Raw genomic sequence first — 23,774 nt, forward strand, 5'->3', positions numbered from 1 at the left:
AAATACTTAGAATAGTGCATATAACATGAACAGTAACCACACAGTTAGGCATGTAATGGTCAGCAAAAACAAGATAAATGTTACTACCATTTTAGTGAGTATCTGACATCCTAACACAACGCTAGAGCTCTTTCTAAGTGCTATGTTAATTCCTATGTAAAGCATCAACCAGTAAGCCTCCCTTTTGAGCTTTTAAGGATGGATCACACATCATACATCATACTTTTGAATGGCTGGCTTGAGCTATACTTTATCAAAGTTCTGCCAAGGAAACAAAATATGTACATTCTGTGGAGGACACCTTCACTGCTTCTGAAATCAATTCTCTAACTGAGAACAGTTGGCTCGGCACTCTGGTGTGACCTCTGGCGATAATTCTAGCGCAAAGTCCCCTCAATATCAATGGTCAAATTCTGGGGATTTGAAACTGTTGGACCACTGATGTTATCTTATGGTTTCAAAATCAAACAGGGTTGAGAGACAGTATGATTTTTGGAAGACTTGTCTAACATGGTGCAAAATATGACCGCTCTGTTTACATGTTGATCTTAAATAAACATGCATCTTCGTAAACAATTAGAAGTATGGCAGCCTGCACTGTAAAGGTCCATAATGTAATGGCTGTGTCCCTTTAACAAAAACAAAAAACATGTCAGTCTTCAGAGTGGGTGGCCATGATGATATCAACATTTTTGGATGTGTTCCATGAACATCCAGGTAAAACAATAGAATGACATTAGAAATACTGACATAAACAGATGTAGGGGTATGGAAGCCACAATAGATGGTAATCACAGATATCATTATTCATAGGGAGTCATAAAATTCTTACATTAAAAATATAATTTATAATAAAAGCATTAAAAAGAATTAATTGCACACATCGAATGTAGATACATATTTTCCCCTGTTTTTAAAACATCCATAATCCATACTTCAGCCGGAAGAAGGATATCTCTATCTCATGTATGCTTAACTCCAGTTACCGGGCTGAAAGATCGATTATTACCAAGTGAAGGGTTTAGAATTAATAAACACGGGACTGAGCACGCGTGTTCAGCAGATAACTTTGTTTTATCCACATCGCAAGGAGGAATTTCCAAACTACAACAACTTAGATTGGGTCAGTATCTGATTTTAGGATCCTTAATAGTTCTCGATAGTTCCTAATACCCAAGTTTCTGCACAGTTGTATCACCCATTTAGCCCTGGCCTGTTTATATGCCAGGCAGAAAAACAGTACATGAATTTCTGTTTCCTCCTCCACCAAACATCCAGGGCAGAGACAATGGTTTGCACCCGACCACTTATTAGTTATTGTGTGAAGCGGGAGTGTCCCATATCTAAATTGCAGATACAACTTCCTTGCTAGTGGAGGTTGCATACAATCTAAAACCTCTTCAAATTGGTAGTGGCACTTAAAATCCACGAACCCATACGTCAAACTTGTAGGTTTGGCCTCCTGAATTAAGCTAGCCAAATTTATACTCTTTCACAGCTTTGGCAAAAATAATTTGGGGAATAGCTGGGCACGATTCCTCCGGGGAGGTCCACAAGTCTTTCCTGCCCATTTCATGAAAAGAATCCCTAACAAACGTCAACCAGGGAATTTTACCCACCACCCCCAGTATTGACATTACCCCTTGTAGTTCCTCCCTATAGTGTCTCAGCTCAGGTGTACTCCACAGCCGTCGCCAATAGAGCAGCGGTCGGGACGAGATTAGATCCACCATAGGTAGGATATCCAAATCCATCCTTGGCGGTACTAGGAGTGTGTTGACTGAGAGTGCCAGGCTTTGCCTAATGAACTTATTTTCAGTGAGAGTCAAGGCATTAGATGGACTATGCCCCCACAGTTCTGCCCCATATAAAGAAGCCGACCGTGCTTGTACTTTATATATTTCTAGCGGTGGGCTAATAAGCTTTGTGGCGCAACCCTTCTGGACTTTTAGGATACCCCCAATTCCCTGAGTTAACCTCAAATTAGCCTTATTCATTTGGGGACCCCATCCCATCCCATTTTATCATTTAAAGCTAGGCCCAGGTAGTTAAAGGTGTCTACCTGCTCAAGAGGCCTATCATTCATCATTGGGTGGGAACAATTAGTGGATTTGGCATTAAAGACCATGTATTTTGTTTTATTGATATTTACCACTAAATTCCTCTTGCTACAAAACTGGCTAAATTCTTTAAGAACTCGCTGCATCCCCATCGATGACTTTGAGAGGAGCAGGGTATCATCCGCAAACATTAGTGCTGGAAATTTGCGGAATGCTATTTTAGGAGAGTCCAGATCCTTTGCAGCAAGTAAATCTTCTATTAAACCATTTAGGAAGAGGGAGAAAAGGGTCGGTGCGAGCACACAACCCTGTCTTACACTCTAAGAAACAGGGAAAGGGGCTGTTAATTGACCATTTCTGCCTTATCTAACTCTCGCGTAAGTACCCTCGTGGAGGCGTTTGAGTTGGAAACAAAGATATGGTGGAACCACCATGTCCAGTAGGATTCTCCACAACTGGCCACGGTCCACCAAATCAAACGCTGATTTCAAATCCACTAAGGTAAGATACAGGCTCCCACCTTCCAGAACTACATGCTTCCAGTGGATCAGCTGGAGCCTAAACAGCTGGTCCGCGGTTGAGGTTTGGGCTCTAAAACCAGCTTGCAACAGGGTTAAAACATCAGTCTTCTATCCATTCCTGTAATCTTCCTAATAAGACCCGTGCACATTTTTTTTGTGTGACGTCAATAAGGCTGATGGGCCTATAGTTTGCAGGTTCAAGGGGGCAAGGGATAAAACTGACTAAATGAGAACGGTCATAACGTTCACAACAGGCTTTTCAGAGGTTGAAAAAGTGAAGTGGCAAGAGAGAACCTTTAAATACATAGGAATGGTAGTGTTGCTAAGGGTGCAAGGGCAGGATGCCCTTTAAATTATTGCAAGTTTCCTTCATGCTTTGAGTGTGTTGCCTACGTGTTGGATGGTGTAACCATCAGGGATGAGGATGTCTAAGATCTGTGTGGAGTAAGATTTGATAAAGGTTTCAGTGCTAACAGGTGCTTCTAGGTTGTATTGGATGAATATGCCGGCAATATCTGGAACACGTATGACTATAGATTGGGCATTGATGAGCATTGATTGAGTGTGGTCTGTTTTGGGATCTGTGTGTGTTCTACTGGGTGGTATGTGGATGGATTAAGAGGTGTCCGATGTGTGAATGGGATGTATATGTTTACGTAATATAGGTGTGAATAAGGGGATGGTGTGAAAAGTGATGTTTGCGAGGCATATGATGAAGCTAGTTTACCCAAAGCAGGGAATTCTGCCACAATCCCTTCCATTTCCAAATAGGACCAAATGGGTCACACCTTTATTTGTTTGCTCTCAGGTGGAGATGTGGAGGCATCGGGACCCCGGAGGAGTTGACAAAAGTAAGGGATGAGCCCAAAAATGATTTACTTTGTGACAGTAGTAGAGGAGGCAGGAAATGATTCCCTTTGTGGCATTTGCTACCAGATAATCCGTTTTTTGGCACAGGCATGCTTTTACAGTAACACGTACACATTTCAAGAAGAGTATAGCAATATGAAGGCATTTCACATCACATCCTTGACTTAGATGTATCAATGACAACCTCGTATGTCTTTGTGTAACCAGCTACAACTCCTCCTGACATTTTAATCCTCATAAGAGGTAATTATTTATTCACTAAATATTAAGAGTGAAGTTTAGTCTTGCAAAAGAACCCTAAGCTAGCCGTCTGATTGCTCAGAGACTAAAGATACTTGGAATTTAGTCAGTGAACCATCGTATGAGTGGGACCCTAAACGTTGCCTGAAATTCACAGCATACGTTTCCAAAGAAAATGTCTAAAACGCAGATGCAAGCAGTTTCGAAGTGGCTTTTGTGAAACAAATGCTCAAATACTTCATGGTGGGCTGAGCAAGCCCAGCCCATCCCAGTGGTTTGGGATTGACTCTCAGAAATAAAACATTAAATATAATAGGCATGGCCGATGCTGAAAATGCCTGATACAAAGGATTGTAGGTATACAACACACAGATTGGCTACACAAGACACTGAGCATTACCAGGTTGGCTGGACTAACTATTGCAGGAAGGTCAGGGTCCAAAAGTCTTTCCTTGGATTCTTAACAGAAAGTGAAAGTCCTAAAGTCAGTGTGACAATATTCCTCAATTTGATACAGGAAATCAAAATTTTAAGCTTAGGGGTGAGTTCTGTGTATGGTATTATGCATGCCTTTAAATCTTCATACATTTATTAAATGTAGATTTCAATGCCAAATAGCATTCTGAGTGATTTGGAAATCCTGGGCACTGAACGGTGGCCCTTTGAGCATGTCTAATTTTTTCTCAGAGTATTCTCAAGATATTAACTAAATGCGTTATATTTGTAGGTGATTGTTGGCTACTGGCAGCAATAGCATCGCTTACCCTCAATGAGAAAACCCTACACCGTGTTGTACCTCCAGATCAGAATTTTGGCAAGGGGTACGCTGGAATATTTCATTTTCAGGTAAGACAAATGGAAGGCGTGTCATGGTAAAGTCTTTTCAGGACAATCTTCCACTTTCTTTGCCATCTATTTTTTTCTGTGTTTTTCTTTCACACTGCACATGGTTCACAAGTAAAGTAAAATGGACTCACGAGAGAATATTCCATATTATGCCTGCATCCGTCAAATGCAACTTTACATTGATGCAAATGATTCCTACTTGGAGAGTAGTTTTGCCACATATTTGTCCTAGCGCTTTAAGTATCCACTAAGGGGTACCACCTGCATCTGTTGCAGTGTATGCATTAGGCACTCAACCACCATTACAAGACAGACAGTACTGACATCAGACATCCTACACTTGGCATCTCGTACCATTGCACCCAGTACCATGGAGGTGTAGTAATTACTGAATGAGATATTTCTCCTTAATTGCATTTGTAATTTCCCTGGACATGGGATAACTATAGAAATGGGTGTTTTGTGCTCCACTTTAATAATTGCTTTCTCAGCTCCCATGAGGCACAGGGTCAGACTAATTTTCATATGGTCATGTCTGAACTGGGGTGGCAGAGTGGGCTAAAGAACTGTGATGGATTAAACTCAGATCTGTTGACTGGGTGTGAGTGTTTGATTGGTTCAGATGCTCCATCCATCAGCACACCCCCTTTTGTACCACTTTCTCAGCTCTGGGCACTTTTCTACCTTCACTTTTCTTCAGGCTTTCCTTGCGAAAAGTGAAGGGGAAATTGTCAGGAGGAGTATTAAACATGGTGCAATGGACGTGTGCACCTATCTATTGTGCCTCCGGAGGACTATGGTATTACGAAGGGCCCCTTCTGCAATACTGATATCTTTGGCGCACATGCGGCTCCAGTGCTATCTTCAGAGGGTGTTTCCTTATTTGCATGGTGACGTTGCCCCAAGCAAAGGAGGGAATCACTTTACCTCTGTGCCCGCACACTGTCACGGACGTGGCCCAGATGCAACATGCCCTTTAGATGCCCGGCTTGCTTGAATCCAGTGGCAAAGTGAGCAAGGGACTCACGTCTGAGCATACCCTGCCACACTTATGGCGGCCTAAAGACAAAAGCGGTACAAAAGGGGGTGGTGATGGACGGAGCATCTGAATCAATCAAACACTCACACCCACACCCAGTCAAAAGATCTGGGTTTAATCCATCACCGTTCTTTAGCCCACTCTGCCACCCCAGTTCAGACATGGCAAAATGAGTGCACACCCAGAGGGCAGCCCTTTGGATGGGGAAAAAGGAGTCGCATGTACCCCCAGTTATAGGAAATTGCAGCGATTCACTTCACCTCTCTGCAAGGGGAGATCTCGCCTCTCTTTAAAGTGCAGGTGGTATGCAGCCTACTCACAGAAACATGGAGCGGGGAAGCTCATTCATTATAATAGGGCGCACTATCACAGTCTGCACCAGGTGCACCTATTGAAGGGTGCGCCATGGCGCAAACAGAGAAAGCGCACCTTATGTATAACACGGGCCCTGATGTTTGTTTTTCCAACTCAACTCGTTATCTTGATCCAGACACAAAATCCTGTTTTCACTCAAATCCTGATTTCCTGACACATATCGCAGAAGGTCTGAAAGGTGCATGCACTATATCCCCTTGAGCAGAATCAATTAGGATTCGAAATTGAATTCCACCCCATATATCATCCCACATGGTTTACGAGGGCCCACATTTAAATGATGCACAGCTGGCGCACAGGCTGGCAGGGTGAGGATACACTGAAAGTCAAAAAAGGATCCCTGGACTACACATGCTTTCCTTCACATTCTAGAATACCATTTACACCCATCTATTTGGCACAGCAGACTCTCTATAAATGTATCACTCCAACACCAAAATATGACGTTTACAATTTTATTCTTTTATTTGTTGTTTATAACTATTATTAAAATTCAGAACTGTGCTGAAATATATTATTTAAAAACACAAGCAAATATTCACATTAAATTCATAAAACATGTCAATTTTAAAAAAAACAACAATACAAATAATAAGAACCTAACAAATTATTCACATCAAAGATATCAAAACTCCACAAACCATAATAGATCACAACCTATGACCCCTCTTAACCTGTAGGATCAGAAATTCCTACTACCTTGATTAACTGACCCAATAACCTCATATATCTAGACCAAAAACACAGTATCCAAACTTATGGTAAATCTGTTGTTCTGTAGGGTTTTCATTGGATTCTCTTATTCCAAGCGTCGACGCGTTTCGGTGTCAATTCATTGATATAATAACACCTTCTTCAGGACAGCCACAATTTTCATGGGGTCACTATTTCTATGTTTCTGCGTTTCATGAAAAGACTGGTGGGTGCTGTTATTCCTCCCCAGACAGAGGTTCTATTCCAAAAAGGGATTTCTTCTCCTTTTCTATTCTTCAGGGTATCAAGCTATACTGGCATGTGTGACCCTTTCTCTTTTTGAGACGTTGGGGAATTCAGTGGTGTAGATCAAATTTCTGCTTCACCCCTTGACCTCAAGCTCGTCATATAAGAGTTTATGTACCTCCGTGCGATATTCCGCTGCACCCTGCCGATTTCTGTTCACCAGACAGTGTTTCTTGTTTATCTCTTTTTCGTGGGAGTGCCCTCTCTCTGATATTGGGCTTTACTCATCGAGGTATAACTTCAGATTTCTGTTTTTCATGAACCGGATACGTTCAGGTTTTCTTCCGTGCGTGCGTCTACCTCGATACCACTTGGTGGTTCCCTGGAACTTAGTGGGGTCTTCTCTCTTGTGAAAACAAGGGTGAGGATACACACCAGAAAAGGTTTTACCTTGCCAAGAACATACTTCTAAAACTGTGGTCTATTGGGTAACTAATTGGTGACCTTGTGTTGCAATAAAAGTCAGACTAAAAAGTGCAAGATTTCCAATCACTTCTCTGGACACCCTGTAATTAATATGTTCATGTGTGTGCGCGCCTTTTAGTTTTTGGTCCCATGGGCCGTGAAGGGACCAAAAAAATGACCACCCCCCCCCCCTACATTTGCCCCTTCAAGCTGCCCAACCGCACCTAGCCGTGCCATACTGCCCTAAAGGCTATTTCAGTGACTTGGAATCTTATTGAAAAGATGGATGTCTGTGTTCCTTTAACAAGCACCTGATCTATGAGTCTGATACACTTTATAACTTCGTAGCTTTTAACCAAAGGACGCTGAACTTGATTTGTTAAGTTAGGCAGGATACGCATCTTCTTGCACTTCTGAATGTGAATATGCTTTTACCATGAAAGTTATTTATTTTGTACCTTGCAGTTTTGGCAGCACAATGAGTGGCTGGACGTCGTTATTGATGACCGGCTGCCCACCTTCAGAGACCGCCTGGTTTTCCTACACTCCGCTGACCTCAATGAGTTTTGGAGCGCATTATTGGAAAAGGCGTATGCCAAGTAAGTGTTGCCAAGAGACTGGTGTGGAAGATGGTTCAAACGTTTATGGTCAGTGAGGATCCCAAAGCCAGTCATTTTTCCATCCAGGATAATTCTTTTTTTTCTTCCATCAGAGTGTATTTCTCTGTTTCCCCACTTCTTGGTTCTACTTTCATTCCCGAGTAGCTACAGTGTAAGTCTCAAGAGCCAGGAAAAATGCCAGTGATGCCACTAAGTCACAACTGAAGGATGAGAGGGAAAGCAGAGACCAAATGATCTGGTGTAAGTCTTTGGCGAGTCGACCCTTGGGTGGTGAGCTAGTCAGTGGTGTAGTGTAGGCAGGGCCACAGGGGCAATTGCCCAGGGTGAAAAATTGTTAGTGGGTGCACTATTTTAAAAGGAAAAAAAAATCTCTCTACTATTTTTTTTTTTCTTTTCAAATTTTGTGCAAGGAAGTGCTAACAGCCCACGGGTCAGGGCACAATACTTGCCTTGTCCCGGGTGCTGGCAACTCATGCTATGCCGCTACCTACAGTGAAACTCTACCAATATGGCAGGGGTGTTTATAGGTATCAGTGCGTAATTGGTGGTTAATTTGTGACGGTCATTGCAGGTGGTGGACGACACTGCTCAATTTTTGGGGAACAGGACTTAGCTTTTATCATCAACATTTGACCCAGATCAAGAAAAAGGAAGGTTGAATAGGGCGAAAGAAGGAGGAATAGAACAATAGTAAAACCGTAAAAAAGGGACGTAGCAAGGATAAGGATCCCTCGAGAGTAAAATAACAAGACAATCTGCAGAATAACAGAATAAAAACTTGTGATGTGGAATTAGGACCAATGTTTTTAATCTTTTTCAAGTTGTGCGGAAATGGTATGTTTTGGGGTAGAGCTATCTGGACCATGTTCAGAAAAGAGAATAACTATGAATCACTTTGTGAGCAACAGTGATGAGTGACCTATCATGTCCAAAGGATGCTAGTGGTAAATAAAAAGGTTTTGGTGCTTGGTGTTTTTCTGCCACACTATATGTCACCTCTTCCCAAAGGAGTCAATGGTGTTTATCTTAGCTGACGGGGAAAGATGTTGGAAAAGGATCTTGCATGGGAAATTGGTGGGTGAACTTGCTGGGTGGTTGACGCTGGCATCTGCATATGTTGATGGTATATGAGGTCTATGAGACTGGAGCCTGTTCTTTGTCCCACAGTCAAATAAATGTTATTTTTGTCGGTTTGGCTTTGGATGGTACCAGCTCACAGCACTGATTTTTGGGGTGTGTCACTCTGGTGTGCCTTTCAGCCCTGAGGGCAAGGGTTTGGCGGGTGGGCAAACACCTGCATAATCTCTTTGGTGGTGCTTCAGCTAGGATCCAGATGAAATGTGTGTTGCTGGGCTGGGCACCTGAGCACCTCCTTCATTTTGGTTGCCAGACCTCCGAGGACGTTCTCTTGCTCCAGTGCCTCTTACTCATCGCAGAAGGTGAGGTGAGGGCTTCAGTAGGATGGCGGATGTTCTTGCATTATGGGGCTCTTTATGAATGTGTGGGAGGAGACGGGCCTTTGCCTGCCTGATTGGGGTCCTAAATTATGTGATCTGTTTCTTGGGGGGGTTTTAAATATTTTTACATGCACAGATTGTGATGGTGAATAGCAAAGCAGCACGCTTTGCAGACACCTAGAATGCACACTTGGAGATCTGAATTATCCAGGAAAGGTCCTCTTGTTCTTTACTTCTCTGAATTAGAAGGGCCAAAAACAATTCACAGGTTTCAATCAATCAATCAAGCGTCTTGTAAAGCATGACTATTCACCCGTAAGGGTCTCAAGGCGCTGAGGGGGCACTGCTGATCTGTCGAGGGCACTGTGGTTCAGTCGAAGAGCCAAGTCTTGAGTTCCTTCTTGATTGCGGCCGTGATGGTGATTGCCTGAGGTGGAGATGCAGGAAGGACCAAGTCTTTGCTTCAAGGTAGGAGAAGGGTCTTCCTCCAGCTGTGGTCTTGCGGATCCATGAAACGGTGGCCAGGGCCAGTTGGGTGGAGCGGGGGTTTCTGGTGGGTGCGTGGAATGAAAGGCGGTGATTGAGGTTCGCAGGTCCAGCTTCCTGTAGGGCTTTGTATGCATGTGTGATGAGCTTGAAGGTGATTCTTTTGTTGACTGGGAGCCAATGGGGGTCTCTCAGGTGGCCAGTGATGTGGCTGCAGCGTGGGATGCTCAGGATGAGCCTGGTGGAGGCGTTATAGTGTTCTGCAGTTTTTTGAGGAGTTTCTGGGTGATGCCGGTGCAGAGTGCATCTGCGTCACCTAATTTGTTTCTGCTGAGCCAAGCTGTCAGAGTACAGGGAATCCTGGGGCACTATCATCGGGTTTCATCATGACATAGGTTTTGTGTTCTCAAGCTACATGTTTTCATGTAGCTTTTATTAGGCCTTTAAACCATTTTGTGTAAGGCCAAAGATACTGAACAGCACAACACACTGTATTCGGTACAACAAAAATGTGCCAACAAAGACTTTCATTGATCTGGAAAACTCCATTTTTTCATCTGTTTAGTTATGTAGGAGCAAATTAGGAAAGGCAAAGAGTAGTTTGATGATTAAGGCTGCTGTTTTTGGAGCCTGCTGAGAAATGTTCTGGTTACACAGACGTTCTGTAATTTCAAACATATGCTGCATACAGACACTTGCCCATGCGCCCCTCCCTACATCCTCCAGAGCTCTACTAGTTCCATGCACGAGTAGGTCACCCAGCCCAGTTTTTTTTTGCATTTAAATCAGAAACGTGTGCTTTATGTACTGAAGATCATTATAGTATAAACATGGCCACTGGATTTATGCGGCTGGGAAGCACTAAAAGTATGCAGCAGGGTTCACTAAATTATGGTCAAGAAAACCATTGGCGTAACAAAACTTGAGGGTGCCCCCTAGAAAGTACATGCAGAGCACTAGACAGAATCTACAATCCAAAACGAAACCTGCATCTTTCATTTGAGTTGCTGTTGCTGGAAACATACCCATTGAAAAGGCACAACTTTTTCACTCTACTCTCCAGGCAACCTCCCCACAGTTATTACTCCTCTATGAGTCTAGTTGTAATCAGACATCTTATCTGTTCAGAACAGTAACTTTAAGTTAATTTGCTCTTTTAGGTGAATATAAAATGGACTTCAAGCAGGAGTGCCAACGTAGGTCGAAGTAGGCAGCAGGGTTGGTTAAACTATGTGGCAAATTATGCAGCTTAATGCAGAACATTTTATAGTAATATTTCTCTAACTTGTCATTTTAACACACCTCGATGCTCTCTAGGCAAATGTTTCACCTCATTAGTATTTTAACATCTGAATACAGCAATCTGCAACTAAAGGATGGCCATATAAGATTAGCAACGGGTCTGCCACAATACAGTTTTATGGGTGTTTTTTTTAGTCTTTTTTGATCCACTTGAGCAGCAAACATTTTTTGTTGTTGTTGAAATTAGCAAATAATGCAGCAGAAAGTGGATTATGTGCAAAGTGTAATAAATCTATAAGTATGTGGAAAGCAAATCCCAGTGGCTTTGTATAAAGTTAGCGGGAGCTGACATATCAAGACAAGGTTTCAGTAAAGACATCAACATACATTCCTTAAGCATTATGACTCAAGTCTAGCAACAGAGGAGGTTCTAGTAAGCTCACAAATAAGTTGAAGGACCGCTGACTTGACATCCTTCACCATGGACTTTGATCCCATGGTGTTCTTGAGGGCTTACGTTAAGGAACCACCTAAACTAAGTTGAGAGTTGGTGGCCCATTCCTGGTTTAACTTGAGTATGACAGACATCCAAAATATCACAAAAGCTACTAAGATTGTCCTGAGTCAAGCAAATATTAACTTCCTAAGGTCAATGTTGCCTTTCTGATAGGATAGACAAGTACAAGCCTTCTCTACAGACGAGTGGAGAGAACAAGAAACAAGCATTTGAAAAACCAATAGGTCACACCGGAGGGGCTGAGCAGTATCGGATGAGCTGCTGCGGAGATGTTAACCCAGAGGAGACTAACGGGGAGTAATAACTGTGGGTGTAGGAGCAATGGTGGAACTTAAGGTGTGGAGGGAGAAGAATAAAATTAAATCAAAGAAAGCCAGGCAGGCAGCAGTGGGGGAAGAAATGGAGAAACAGTGGACTGGGTGGAGGAGGAGGAGGAGAACATAACACAAAAAGCACTGGACATTAATTTGAGGGAGAAGCAGCACATGAAGGTGAGAGCTAGAAACTCATGCATTCCAATTGAGTGCTGAAAGAAAAAGAAAACAATAGTTTCCTGAATGTGAGATGTGGAATCATACAAGACATCCACTCAAAAGGATGGTATATAATCTAAGCTCCAGGGGCGGGTTAAGCACAAGAAGAGGAAGGGAATCTATCAAATAAGAAGCAAGTAAATTAGATGGACAAGATGGCCAACCAATGGTAATCAGTAGCTTGCACTAAAGCCAGTGTAGTATTGAGAATGTTAGCTACATGTCTTCAGCAACAGACAGCTAAAATGCATCTGTAAGCGACAAATAAAAATGAGTGCAGTTCAATAAAACAGAATGAAACCGCACATGTATAAATTCATGTAGAAGCAGGGATTTAATAACTGTAAATACCTGTGAAAATGGATAACGACTGCCAGGCTGGTTGTAGCCTTGCAGCTCTTCTAGAAAGGTAACATTTCCAGCAGCACACAGATATAGGATAAAAAGCAATAAATACATTTCTGCACCTGCTGCATACCATCCAATCCATCTAAGTGAATAAAGCAAACACACCTTCCACATATGAATGAATGCAGTTTCATTTGGAGCGCTCATACTGCTACCCATAGGGCTTCTTGGCTCTGAAAGTGAGCACTGACTGTGAGGAACGGTAGATGTTGAGTTATCGCAATTGAAACAGCCTCGTTTTCAGCGTCTCCCTAAAACCACCGTGATCAAAGGTAGTTTGCATATGTAATGGAAGAGTGTTCCAGGTTTTGGCTGCAAGATAAGAGAAGCACCTGCTGGTGTGAAAAATGATCAGATGTACTCATGGGGGTCAAACGTAAGTATCATGACTATCCAGAACACCATTATGAAAGTAGTACCTATTATGTGCTCTATGCTAATGCTATAAAAAAAAATACGGTTTCACAAAAATAAAGAAACGTGTTTGAAAAAACGCAAAAACAGCAAGATATGTTCTAATTTAATAGATACCAATCTCAAATTTCTTTCTACTAAATCACTCCCATTGCTTTTAGCTGCGTTATGACCTCATTGTCTTGTAAGTGCAATTATTTATTTATTGTACTAGGTCAATAGTGCTACCCAGCTTAGTGACCTCGGCACATCATTCTAGTAAGACTTGTGAGTAGAAAATAATGTTGCCAATATTTCAGTTGACCATATTTTACAATAAACATATTCAGGGCGAAGGTACAGTAGGTGTTAGGCATCAACAGATAGAAACATTTATTTCCAGTAAGAGCAGGGCTGCTCGACATGTCTTGCGCTGACACGAGTGGTTCTTAGCCAGGGCTTTAAGTGGGCTTGGTCCTGCCGGTGCTCAGCACCGGCAGTTCTTAAAAGCAGCTGCTGAGACGGGTCCCTAGGGCTCTGCATTTTTGCCCTCACCCTCAGTTAACCGATCTTGTCCGACCACCAGTGTCTCAATAACCTCCTTTCACTTGCTGCTCAGTGGCTATGGAAATAGCAAGGAAAGCAAACTACAGAAATCCGAGAGGGCTACAGGAGCCTTCTGTACATTCTCTGCCTGCTGACACCTTTATGACCCGGGGAACATCCTTTACAACTAAACTTTTACCACGTAGTGCTGTTACAACGCAAGTATTACAACGAAAACCTTTACAACGCATTACACTGGGGGGCGCTCTAGGATAGGGAATAGTTTTAATTTACTATCCAACACCTTCCCTAGTGTCCACGGGGACTGGAGTTGGAATAGTAAATTAAACTATTCACTATCCAGCACCCCCAAGTGTAATGCGTTGTAAAGGTTTGCATTGTAATACTTGCGTTGTAACAGCATGCGTGGTAAAAGCATGCGTTGTAACGTCATACATCCTTATGACCCCTGTGAGCATGCATTAAATAAAACCTCTTCACAGCTAAAAGTGCTTTCCAGTTCTACCACCTGTATGGTTATCCATTACCTGCCTATCCTCAAGAGAGAAACCAAACATCCACATTGGAAGCCCCACATAACTTCCTTAAGTCTCAAGAATTTGCTCTGCACCCTCCATACACCTTATTAACATCTAACAAGAACTGTTATAACATATGTACCTTCTGATTGTGCACCACCTTGAGTCACGCAGGGTTCCAAGCAGTCGCTTTAAGACTCAAGTTGGCAAATTCCTATATGAAATGCAGCAAGTCTAGTCTCCTTGCCTCTGTCTCCCTGCTCAGGTCTGGGAAAATCAAAGTTCTGGTCCTGCAAACATGGCCAGTTTTTGCCAAACTACAGCCTGGATCACTGTGTCTTTCTATGTCCAGACTCCAAACATTGAGGCATACTGCCCAGCTGGCGACATCTGAAGTCTAAATACATTACCTCTGAAACTTATCGTTCGCTGGACAACACATTAGCTTTTTAAAAGTCATAATTCGATTCAGATCTTCAATTTCTCCAGTGGCGGAAAATCCCAACATATCTAGGGGTTGCAAAAAGGGATCGGCTCTTTAGAAAACCCATCCAATCTACTGCTAAAAACTTCAGAGCAGAACGGGCCGCACATTCAGTTAACTTGCTGATCTCCTGTCACTCCTCCACCTCAATGTTGCCCAGTTTCTGAGTTGATTGGTCCATCCCGTGTATTAAGCTCTGTATTGTGTTACGTGGCCTACAGCTCTTGTATCGTGGACTTCAGAATGTGCTTTCCCTGAGACAGCTCCCCGCATCCTGTCTGCACTGTAACCAAAAAGTATCTACCCCAGATCCGTTCCAGGATATGTGGAAGGAGGGGCAAACTTTTCTTCCAGCTTTTTCTAGGGGCTAGGTGATGTATCATGGTCTGAAAAAGAAGACAAACAATGCAAACTAAAAATGGAGAAGAACAAATTAACAATGGATTGACACTGCATAATATTGAAAATAATGAACTGGCTTTATGCAGGTAAAGAATGCAATTTTGGATATGTGCAACCCATTGCAGTCATTTGTAGCCTAAAAAAGTGTCATTGTCATGCCATTGTTGGAGAGAACATGATACTGTGGTCACAGCAGACACGATGCATAACGTGTGGATGCATATCCCTCCAGCTTCCTCATACTTCCTGTGGACTCCGATCACTTCATGAAGTGACTAAACATTAGGCAGCTTGGAGGACTGCGAGGAGGCAATGTGCCCTCTTACCCCAACAGATATCATTCTAGTTGGATTACTTTGCAGCGAATCATCAGAGGGACCAGCTAGGCTGAAACTTTAGTTAAAGACTACTTTAAGGGGTGGAACCAATTTGCATTGCAAGAAGACTAGCTATGCTGGGTCACGGGTTTCAAAGTGGCCTAGCAAGTGTGTCCCTAAATCCTGGACAAGATGGCCACACTGGCAAGCTGGGGATGTGGAATTTAGTTCCAACTTAGCATAGAGGTAATATTGACGCATTCACACCTGGAAGGCCGGCATCTTTCCCAAGAAAAGCAGGGGAAGAGGCGATTGGGGTTGTTCAGTGGTCCTCAGAGGAAGTACACCCTTAGCAGACTGATAAACAGTTTTAGGAGGGGATGGTATCTTGCTACAAGTTATCGCTGTGTGGTAGCAGCTTCTGGATGATATATAAAAGCAAGACAAGTTTTAGTGAAACACTATTTTAGGTTCATCGTTCTTAATAATGCTTTAGGTATTGATATTAAAATCACAATTCAATCAATCAGAGCATTTATAAAGCGCACTACTCACCAGTGAGGGTCTCAATTCACTATTTGATGTTTTATTTCTTCATTTTCATTATATTTTATTTTACTGAGTTGCTATTGCAAAGTTCCACATTTTTAGACGATTGAGTCAATATTTTGGTGATGCCAGTCAGGATCTCTGTCTTGCTTCTAACTGGTGAGCAGAGTTCCCAAGAACCTGCATAAAAGCGGAAGGTTTCTTGCTCCTGAATTTGTAGTCTTCAGTTTAGAAATGTAAGGAAAGCAGATGTTTGATCCAGTGGCGAAATTCAAAATGATGGGGCCACCAGCTGAATGTGTCGAGAGGACCCTTAGTCTCCCATATCTCACAGATGTGCATTGACCTTGCGCTGAATGGGGGCTCTCTGAAGGGTTTGGGGACTCCCTGCTCTGCAGGCGCCTGCGTTATGCCTCTGTCTTGATCAATGGAAAGCACATAGTAAAGTCTTTAAATATGGTAAAAGTTGCCTGTTGAAGCAGTGGAGGTGGTAGGCGAACTTTAATGCTTTGGAACATGTATAGATATTCTGCGGGAACTGTAATTGTTTAAACTTCTGATAACAGGTTCGACAGGGTATACCAAGACACCCAATCTGTATTTTAGTGGGGTATGATGGAACTTTCTCGATTGAATATTATGCACATTGTCAATGATAGATGTTACATTTGACTTCTTTCTGTCTGTTCCAGGCTAAATGGGAGTTACGAAGCCCTGAAAGGCGGTAGCACAATCGAAGCAATGGAAGATTTCACTGGAGGAGTTTCTGAGACGTATGATTTGAAGGCAGTCCCTGCAAATTTCTATGACATTTTAAGAAAAGCTATTCAAAGGGGCTCTATGTTGGGTTGCTCCATTGATGTAAGTAAATAACTAAGTAAGTTGATATATATCATGAAAGGGCAAATGCAAAATATAAACACAGGCTAAATTCTTGAATTGTTAATGCATGCTGCAAGTTCTCTTTTTGAAGTTTTGGTATAGTTGTATTTTAGCACAACTGGAGAAAAACCATTGGAGTATATCTATGGGCAAATACATATTGAACATATCCTTTGGTTGGCAAAGTAATGCTTCCATTGCAATGCAGGTGATGGTGATGAATTTATAGCGTGCACTTGTGTCGGATTCATATTCTTCATGTAAATATAGTTTAAATGTCTTGGGGCTACAATACTTGCATTAGATGGCACAGGTGAAGCACAAATGGTAATAACGCTTATTGTCGGACAACCACATCTGTGTTTAGCTGTAAATGGAACTGTTTTGGGGAAGAGCTTGTTGTGTTTTTGTTTGAGCCACTTTGTATTGGGCAAGGGAGTGGGCAAGCAAATGGCACATGCACAAAAGTGTGCTTTCTGAATCAAAGAGTCAGACTTGCATATCCATTTTTAATTTGTATTAGTATGTTTATATCTGCCTATAAAACATAGGTATATATTTCTTTCTGTAAATTCTCTTCACTGTACTTCAATACATTTGTTTTTTTTTCTTGTCAGATATTCAGTTCAATTTCCTAAAATGCATTGCCAGATTTACACTACTGATCTAGCGTTAAAAAATGCCCTCCTCAACATTAGATCAACATTAGTTAATCAGGGTAGTAAATAAGTAACTAGGGGAACTCAATAACTGAGTTCTAAATCATGGAAAACTTGAAGGGTTTTATTACAAAAATCTTAAATTAACCACTAAAGAGAAAGGTAGAATATATGCCATGAATGCTCAGATACAGAGTACATAGTCAGAAGTCAGAACTATTCTAAGTCCCTATGAACAGCAAAACCCATAAGTGGAATAGACTGCATCCCTAGAAGGAAATCAAAAATCTGGTTTACCCCAGAATCAAGGAGTTTTTATACTTATTTTATGAATAGTTAATAAGCAAAAACTGGAAATTCGGTATGGCATGACTATTGTTAACACATTTTGGATGAGTCAGAAGTTATAATGTTATAATAAAGCACATACACCTAGCCCACCTTTATGAAAGGCTCCAGCATCTGGATTGCTGCTGTCCAGAGATGCATGACGCAATGTGAAATATTTTTCAAATAAAGATCCATACACCAGTGTATTCTAACAGGCCCACATCGGAACTATTGTGGAAATGTCTTTAAACTGTTTATACTTTTGGAACACGTTGAAGGTTTCATTCACAATACATTTCACAATTCAAGCACTCTAAGGAAAATAACCAATTGCATCACAGTGTCCTATGCTCTGGGAAGACTGTGAGGAGAAAAGACACATAAGGGGACATAGATTGGGAGGGGTATTGAGCAGAAGCAAGATAAATAGCACAACAAATCAGCATCCATATTAATAAAAATGTTGTCCAGGTAAAATGGGCATAGCCAAGCAACATTAATAAACACACTTCTAAATGTCTGATGAAAATCGTTTAAAGTGTAACATTATTAATTCATCATCATAACTAGATGCATCTAAAAATAATTAGTGTTTCAAAATGTATTTGACACCCAAAGTTGTGCATTAAATAAAATCTTTAGCAAACCTCCCCCTGATTATTTTGTAATGACTACAAACACATTAATAAAACTTTATTAATCAGTCACCAGTAAGTAGACATCGTCATTTTCTTCAGTTCTTTTCAGAAAATTGACCTCTGCCATTTTTATCTAGTTGTAGACAGTCTTTAACCCCTTCCATGCTCATGACAAGCTCAGCTCGTCATGCAGTACACTGCTCGTATGCTCATGACGAGCTGAGCTCGTCATGAACAATGGGAGTCCAAGATGGTCAGCACAGCAGGATAATCTCCCTAGCAGCCAAGGTGTTAAGACTCTCTAATTCCATCTCTATAGACCTTTTCATTTTCTTCAGTCTATTTTCACCTTTACCTTTGATTTTATACCTACTAATCATACACTCAGAAATTGTTTAGCAAAAACAGAATAATTGCACAAATCTTTGATTACTATAGGCATTAGTATGCATTATCACCTAAATTACCTAACCATTCGCCTAAGGTACCAAAACTCTTCTAACCCTTTAAAGCATAAACCTACAGTTTCCCATAAGCTATGTCTTTCAAAAGATTTAATCTCATATGAGAGATTAGTTCAATTTGTCACAAAAGAATCAATACCTACTATTATTGGGTATACAAGTGCAGCATCTCCTGACAAACTCTGTCCTTTTTTGCCAAGAATCTATCTAATGCTAGATAGTTTTGCCTCCCCATCGCCCTAATAGCTGCCATTCCTACATGTGGTTCCTTAAATGGCCCTGTTGTATCTACTGCAAGTCTATCTACATCCGTAGACAAACGCCTAATTTTCTCATCATTCTTTGACACACCTACAGAAGGAGTTATACCACCTATTATATATATAAAACTACATCTCACTCTTCTCAAACTATGTTCACTATCTAATTTATTCATTAGATAAACTCCAGGAAACATGAACGCTTACCAGAATGAACTGCCCCAATTTCTGAGCAAACTAAAATAAGTCGTTTTCCCACAGACATCATAAATTCACCTCAAAATAGGTCCCCTCTTGCAAATAGCCTACAGTGAATTCATAAGTTCTACCACACATGCTTTCTCATACAAATTGTACCTTGCGTCTCTTTGAAGAGCTACTCCTTACCATACTCAACTCACCTCTTCTCTCTTGTTTCATTCTCAATCTAGGATGTAAACTTGACAGCCTGAATTTTTCTTCATATTTTGTCTACTCTAATGCAACCTTCTGTTCTTACCAGTTTCTGACAATCTTAACTCCTCTCTCATTGTATTCTCAAATACAATTATGTTCCACAGAACCTAAAATACACAAATAACCTTGATTAGTACATGTATCATACTAGTTTTTTGCAATCATTCCCAAAAATAGATATTTGATTTCTCTATTTCTCTAGTAGGTAAATCATCTGAGACACATTAAAATCAATCAATTAAGGAGACAAAATTTAAAATGATTAAAATCACTTTATATTCATTGCAAACTCATTACTAAATAGGAAGCTTTACATATGTAGAACCCTCCTCTGTGGACTTAGGAAGCTAGGCACACACATAAAATCCACTAACTTTCATAATAGCTACATATATGCTTAAATCCCCTAACCCAATGTTCTTTATCCACTGGTACCTCATGTTAGTACTCATTCTTTATTAGCAAAATCGTGGGGAGAAGAAACTATTGTTCTGATCCCCAAGCCAGGGAAGGTCCCGACTGAGTGTGGGTCCTATCGCCCAATCTCGCTTTTGAATAGTGACTATAAAATCTTTACTCAGCGAGATTGGGAAGTGTAATTGGTGCAATTATACACCAAGACCAGAAAGGTTTTATTAAAGGGCGTCAGCTATCAGATTTAACATACGACTTGGTGGGGGCAATAGACATTGCTTCAGCTTTCTCCCTTCCATTGGCCACCCTTACGTTAGATGCGACCTTTGACAGGGTCAATTGGCCCTATCTGGTCGCAACGCTAAAGAAGTTCAATTTTGGTGAGGGTTTTTGTTGAGCCATTACCTTATTGTATGGAGCTCCATCGGCTAGGTTGTTAATCAATGGTGTCCTGTCAGAATCTTTTAAAATCACGAGGGGCTGCCCGCTCTCTCCCCTCCTCTTCAATTTGTATATAGAACCATTAGCACAGGTCTTGCGTGCTGAGGAAAATATTCCTTCTTTCAAATTTGAGGAGTGGGAGAGGCGCGTTGCACTTTACGCTGATGACATCCTCATTTTTACTTCCGACCCGGAAAAATCATTTCTTGTTGTTATCAAGAGGGCGGAGGAGTTTGGGCGTATTTCGGGGTACGAAATTAATGCCAGCAAAACAGAGATCATGGCTTGGAATATTCCCAATTTACAGCTGGGTGTGACCATTTCCACCTCTATGCGATACCTCGGATTACGGATTACCCAAGATGTAGGAAATATTGTACAAAACAACCTAGATCGGGAACACAATGAATGTAAGAAGCTATTAAAATCCTGGGCTCATTTACCACTCACCATTTTTGGTAGGGTGAGCCTGATAAAGATGTCCATTCTTCCCAAATTTACTTTCATCTTTAACACCATTCCCTTGGCATTTGATGCAAAAATACTGGATAAGTGTCAGCGAGAGATCAACTCCTTCATTTGGAATTATAAATCCACCAGACTGGCATGGAAGAAGTTGAGGAGGAGGAGGGAAAAGGGGAGGCTCGCTCTTCCTGATTTACAGTATTACGCATGGGCTTTTCAGTTGTCCCACGCAAGAAAGCTTTTAAAAACACCATCTAGTTTACTGACTGGGACTATGTTTAGGCCGTGCTAGTGGGAGCGGACTTGCCAATTGACGGTTTCCTTTTTAAATTCGGGGACCAGAAATTCTTCAAAAAAATCAAGTTAAAAATTCTCCAATCCTTGGCGGAAGCTTGGGCACAAGTTAGAAAGAGATTAGGGCTGTCCTACTTTTCAAATTTTGCTCCAGTATGGAACTCTCCGGGTCTACCGGTATGTTTGAAAGACAGCCTGTCTACTCCCGTTAAGGATGCTGGGATAATAAGATGGGGAGAGTTGTTAGTAGAGGGGTCCGTGAGAGCATGGGAGGAGCTACGTGAGCGGGTCAGCCCTGGTCTCTCTAGATTTAAGGTTATGCAGCTGGATAGCTGGGCCAGGGCCCTGTGTCGTAAAGGACTATTATTGGGGAAAACCAGTAACCTGGAACAGCAGCTAGTAGAACGAGGTGGGGGAGGTAAAGAGGTATCCTTGTGGTACTGGATGTTGTTGGATGAGGTGGATGGGGGGTTTGCCCTACCTGACAAGCTGTGGGGGAGAGAGCTAGGCTTTCAGTGCGAGGAGTTATCGTTAAAATCCTCTACTCCCCTCTATAAGATCGTCAAACAGGCATGGCTGAGATGCAATCATCTGTTCACGATCCATCGGGCTTACCTCTCGCTCCTGAGAGTCTCCAAATTTCTCCCAGACAAGAAATGCAATAAATGTAACCTTATCGAAGCATCAGATATACATATGTTTAAGGACTGCCCTGACATCGGCCAGTTTCGGGACGAAGTGAAGTCAACCCTGGACTCCATCCTAAACATATCGTTGTCCATCACGTTGTCACTAATAATCTTCGGTTTGGATACTGGTGTCACTGGCAAAGCACGGTCTTTCTTGTTTTATGCAATTCTCTTGGCCAGGAGGCAAATCTGCAAATTCTGGGTAGAAAAAACCGCCCCATCACATGCAGGCTGGCTGATGTCCCTATATGAGACATCCAAGGTGGACCTGGCCAGGTCCGGTAGCAAACGTAACTTGGCATATTGGGATCTCTTGGTCCAGTGGAGATAGAGTTCGGGTTTTTTTTTTTTTTCCCGGGTCCTATGATTATGCCTACAATACTCCATGGACCTGGTCTCCCCGGTACGTTATTGGTCCTACAGGTTGAAATATACCTTGATGGAGTCATCGCAAGTACATACCCCTTCTTCTATCCCTCCAGTTTTTATCAGGACTCTTCTGCCACCAAAAATGTAAAATCGTGTCTTGGTTTTAGAGACAATCAAAATCTTAAGTCTCTCCGGGTTAGACACGCAAGGTGGTTGGCGTTTCTTGAATACAGGGTAAGGCAAATGAGGACAAAAAAAAAAAAGAACATTAGCATCATTAGCGTGATCAAAGCATATCCCACAGCAACTTTCCCACTAAAACTATTAATATTATTATTAATACTAAGCTTACAATTCTATAGCATTTTCTACACTCCATCTCCTAATTAAGACAAAACTTTATTGCGGTAAAAATTAGAAAACGACAAAACATTTCTTTAAAACAGTAATATTTGGCTTCTTTTTTAAATTAAAAATAATAATCAAAACAAAAACACAAAAATCATCTTAGTTTTCTTTTGTAGAGTTAATTTTCAAAAATGTTTCAGTTCTATTTTACATTCTCTTTCTTTAACCGAAGTTTCACTATTTTATCTCAAAAAGTCTCTTTTCTCGATTCAAGGTGGTTCTTCTGTTCAAACTCAGTCTCTGATTCACTCTCAGATTTGTAAAGGCATTAATACTCCAACGTATAGTCGTCCAACAGTTTCATCTTCTTCTGAAACTGTATTTAAATACACACATTCAGGAGAGGCATATTTTCGATTTGGTTCTTTCTTTCTCATTGATCTCTTGGTCACTAGTGATTCACTTCCACTAGTTTCAAAATGTATTTGTCTCATATGCTTTTGTTCTGGTTCACAGTGTTTTCATTTGCAAGTTCTCTTCCTTGGATTATCTTCCTCAAATTCTTTTCATTCAGCAACAGTCTTTGTCAGAGTTACTTTAATCTTCAAGGAACTTTGACTCGAACTCGAACTTGAACTTGAACTTTGATCATCTTTTTCTGCTCTGTTCACTGTGAACTTCTTCTTTCCTCTGGGGTCTTTGTAACTTTGATTTTCAATTGCAACTTTTCACCGCTTGGATCAGAAACTACTTTGTCTTGCTGCTAATCATGCTTTTGTCTATTGCATTGTAACAGCTCTCACACTGATGTCTGCCTTGAAACTGGACTTCAGGAATTTCAGGTTCTTCATCAGTAAATTTTAATTAACCTGAATCTTCACTGTTTTATTTGGCTTTTGCCAGTTGACTTTGAATCCAGAGTGGCGTGAACATTTTTAAAGTGGCACTCTGCAAACGTAAGTTTGACTCTGAGCTTGACTTTACACTTGGCTCTGTGTAGTTACACCTGCTTCATCAGTTGATTCTTTCACTGTTTCTGCCACCTTAACACTCTTCATGTGAGCAGCATGAATCCACTGTAACACACCAGCACATTTTACAGCGATGTTTGTCGTCAATATTATCTGGAAAGTAGGTCTCCAACATTTCTCCAGAAAACTGTTTCTGAAATGTTTTCAGATCACAATCCAGTTGCTGGCGTTGAGGTCATGGCAAGC

At 41.4% G+C, this 23,774-nt stretch overlaps 1 protein-coding gene across 1 annotated transcript in view; it reads left to right on the top strand.

Moving 5' to 3' along the window:
- Positions 1–23,774, top strand: part of CAPN9 (calpain 9) — a 281,553-nt gene that overhangs the window by 81,318 nt on the left and 176,461 nt on the right. Inside the window, exons 3-5 of the mRNA XM_078649072.1 lie at positions 4,419–4,537; positions 7,821–7,954; positions 16,541–16,709. Coding sequence (XP_078505198.1) covers positions 4,419–4,537; positions 7,821–7,954; positions 16,541–16,709 — 422 coding nt within the window. The remainder of the gene's footprint in view (positions 1–4,418; positions 4,538–7,820; positions 7,955–16,540; positions 16,710–23,774) is intronic.

Source organism: Lissotriton helveticus, chromosome 6 (genome assembly GCF_964261635.1).
Source record: "Lissotriton helveticus chromosome 6, aLisHel1.1, whole genome shotgun sequence".
NCBI classification, from domain to species: Eukaryota; Metazoa; Chordata; class Amphibia; order Caudata; family Salamandridae; genus Lissotriton; species Lissotriton helveticus.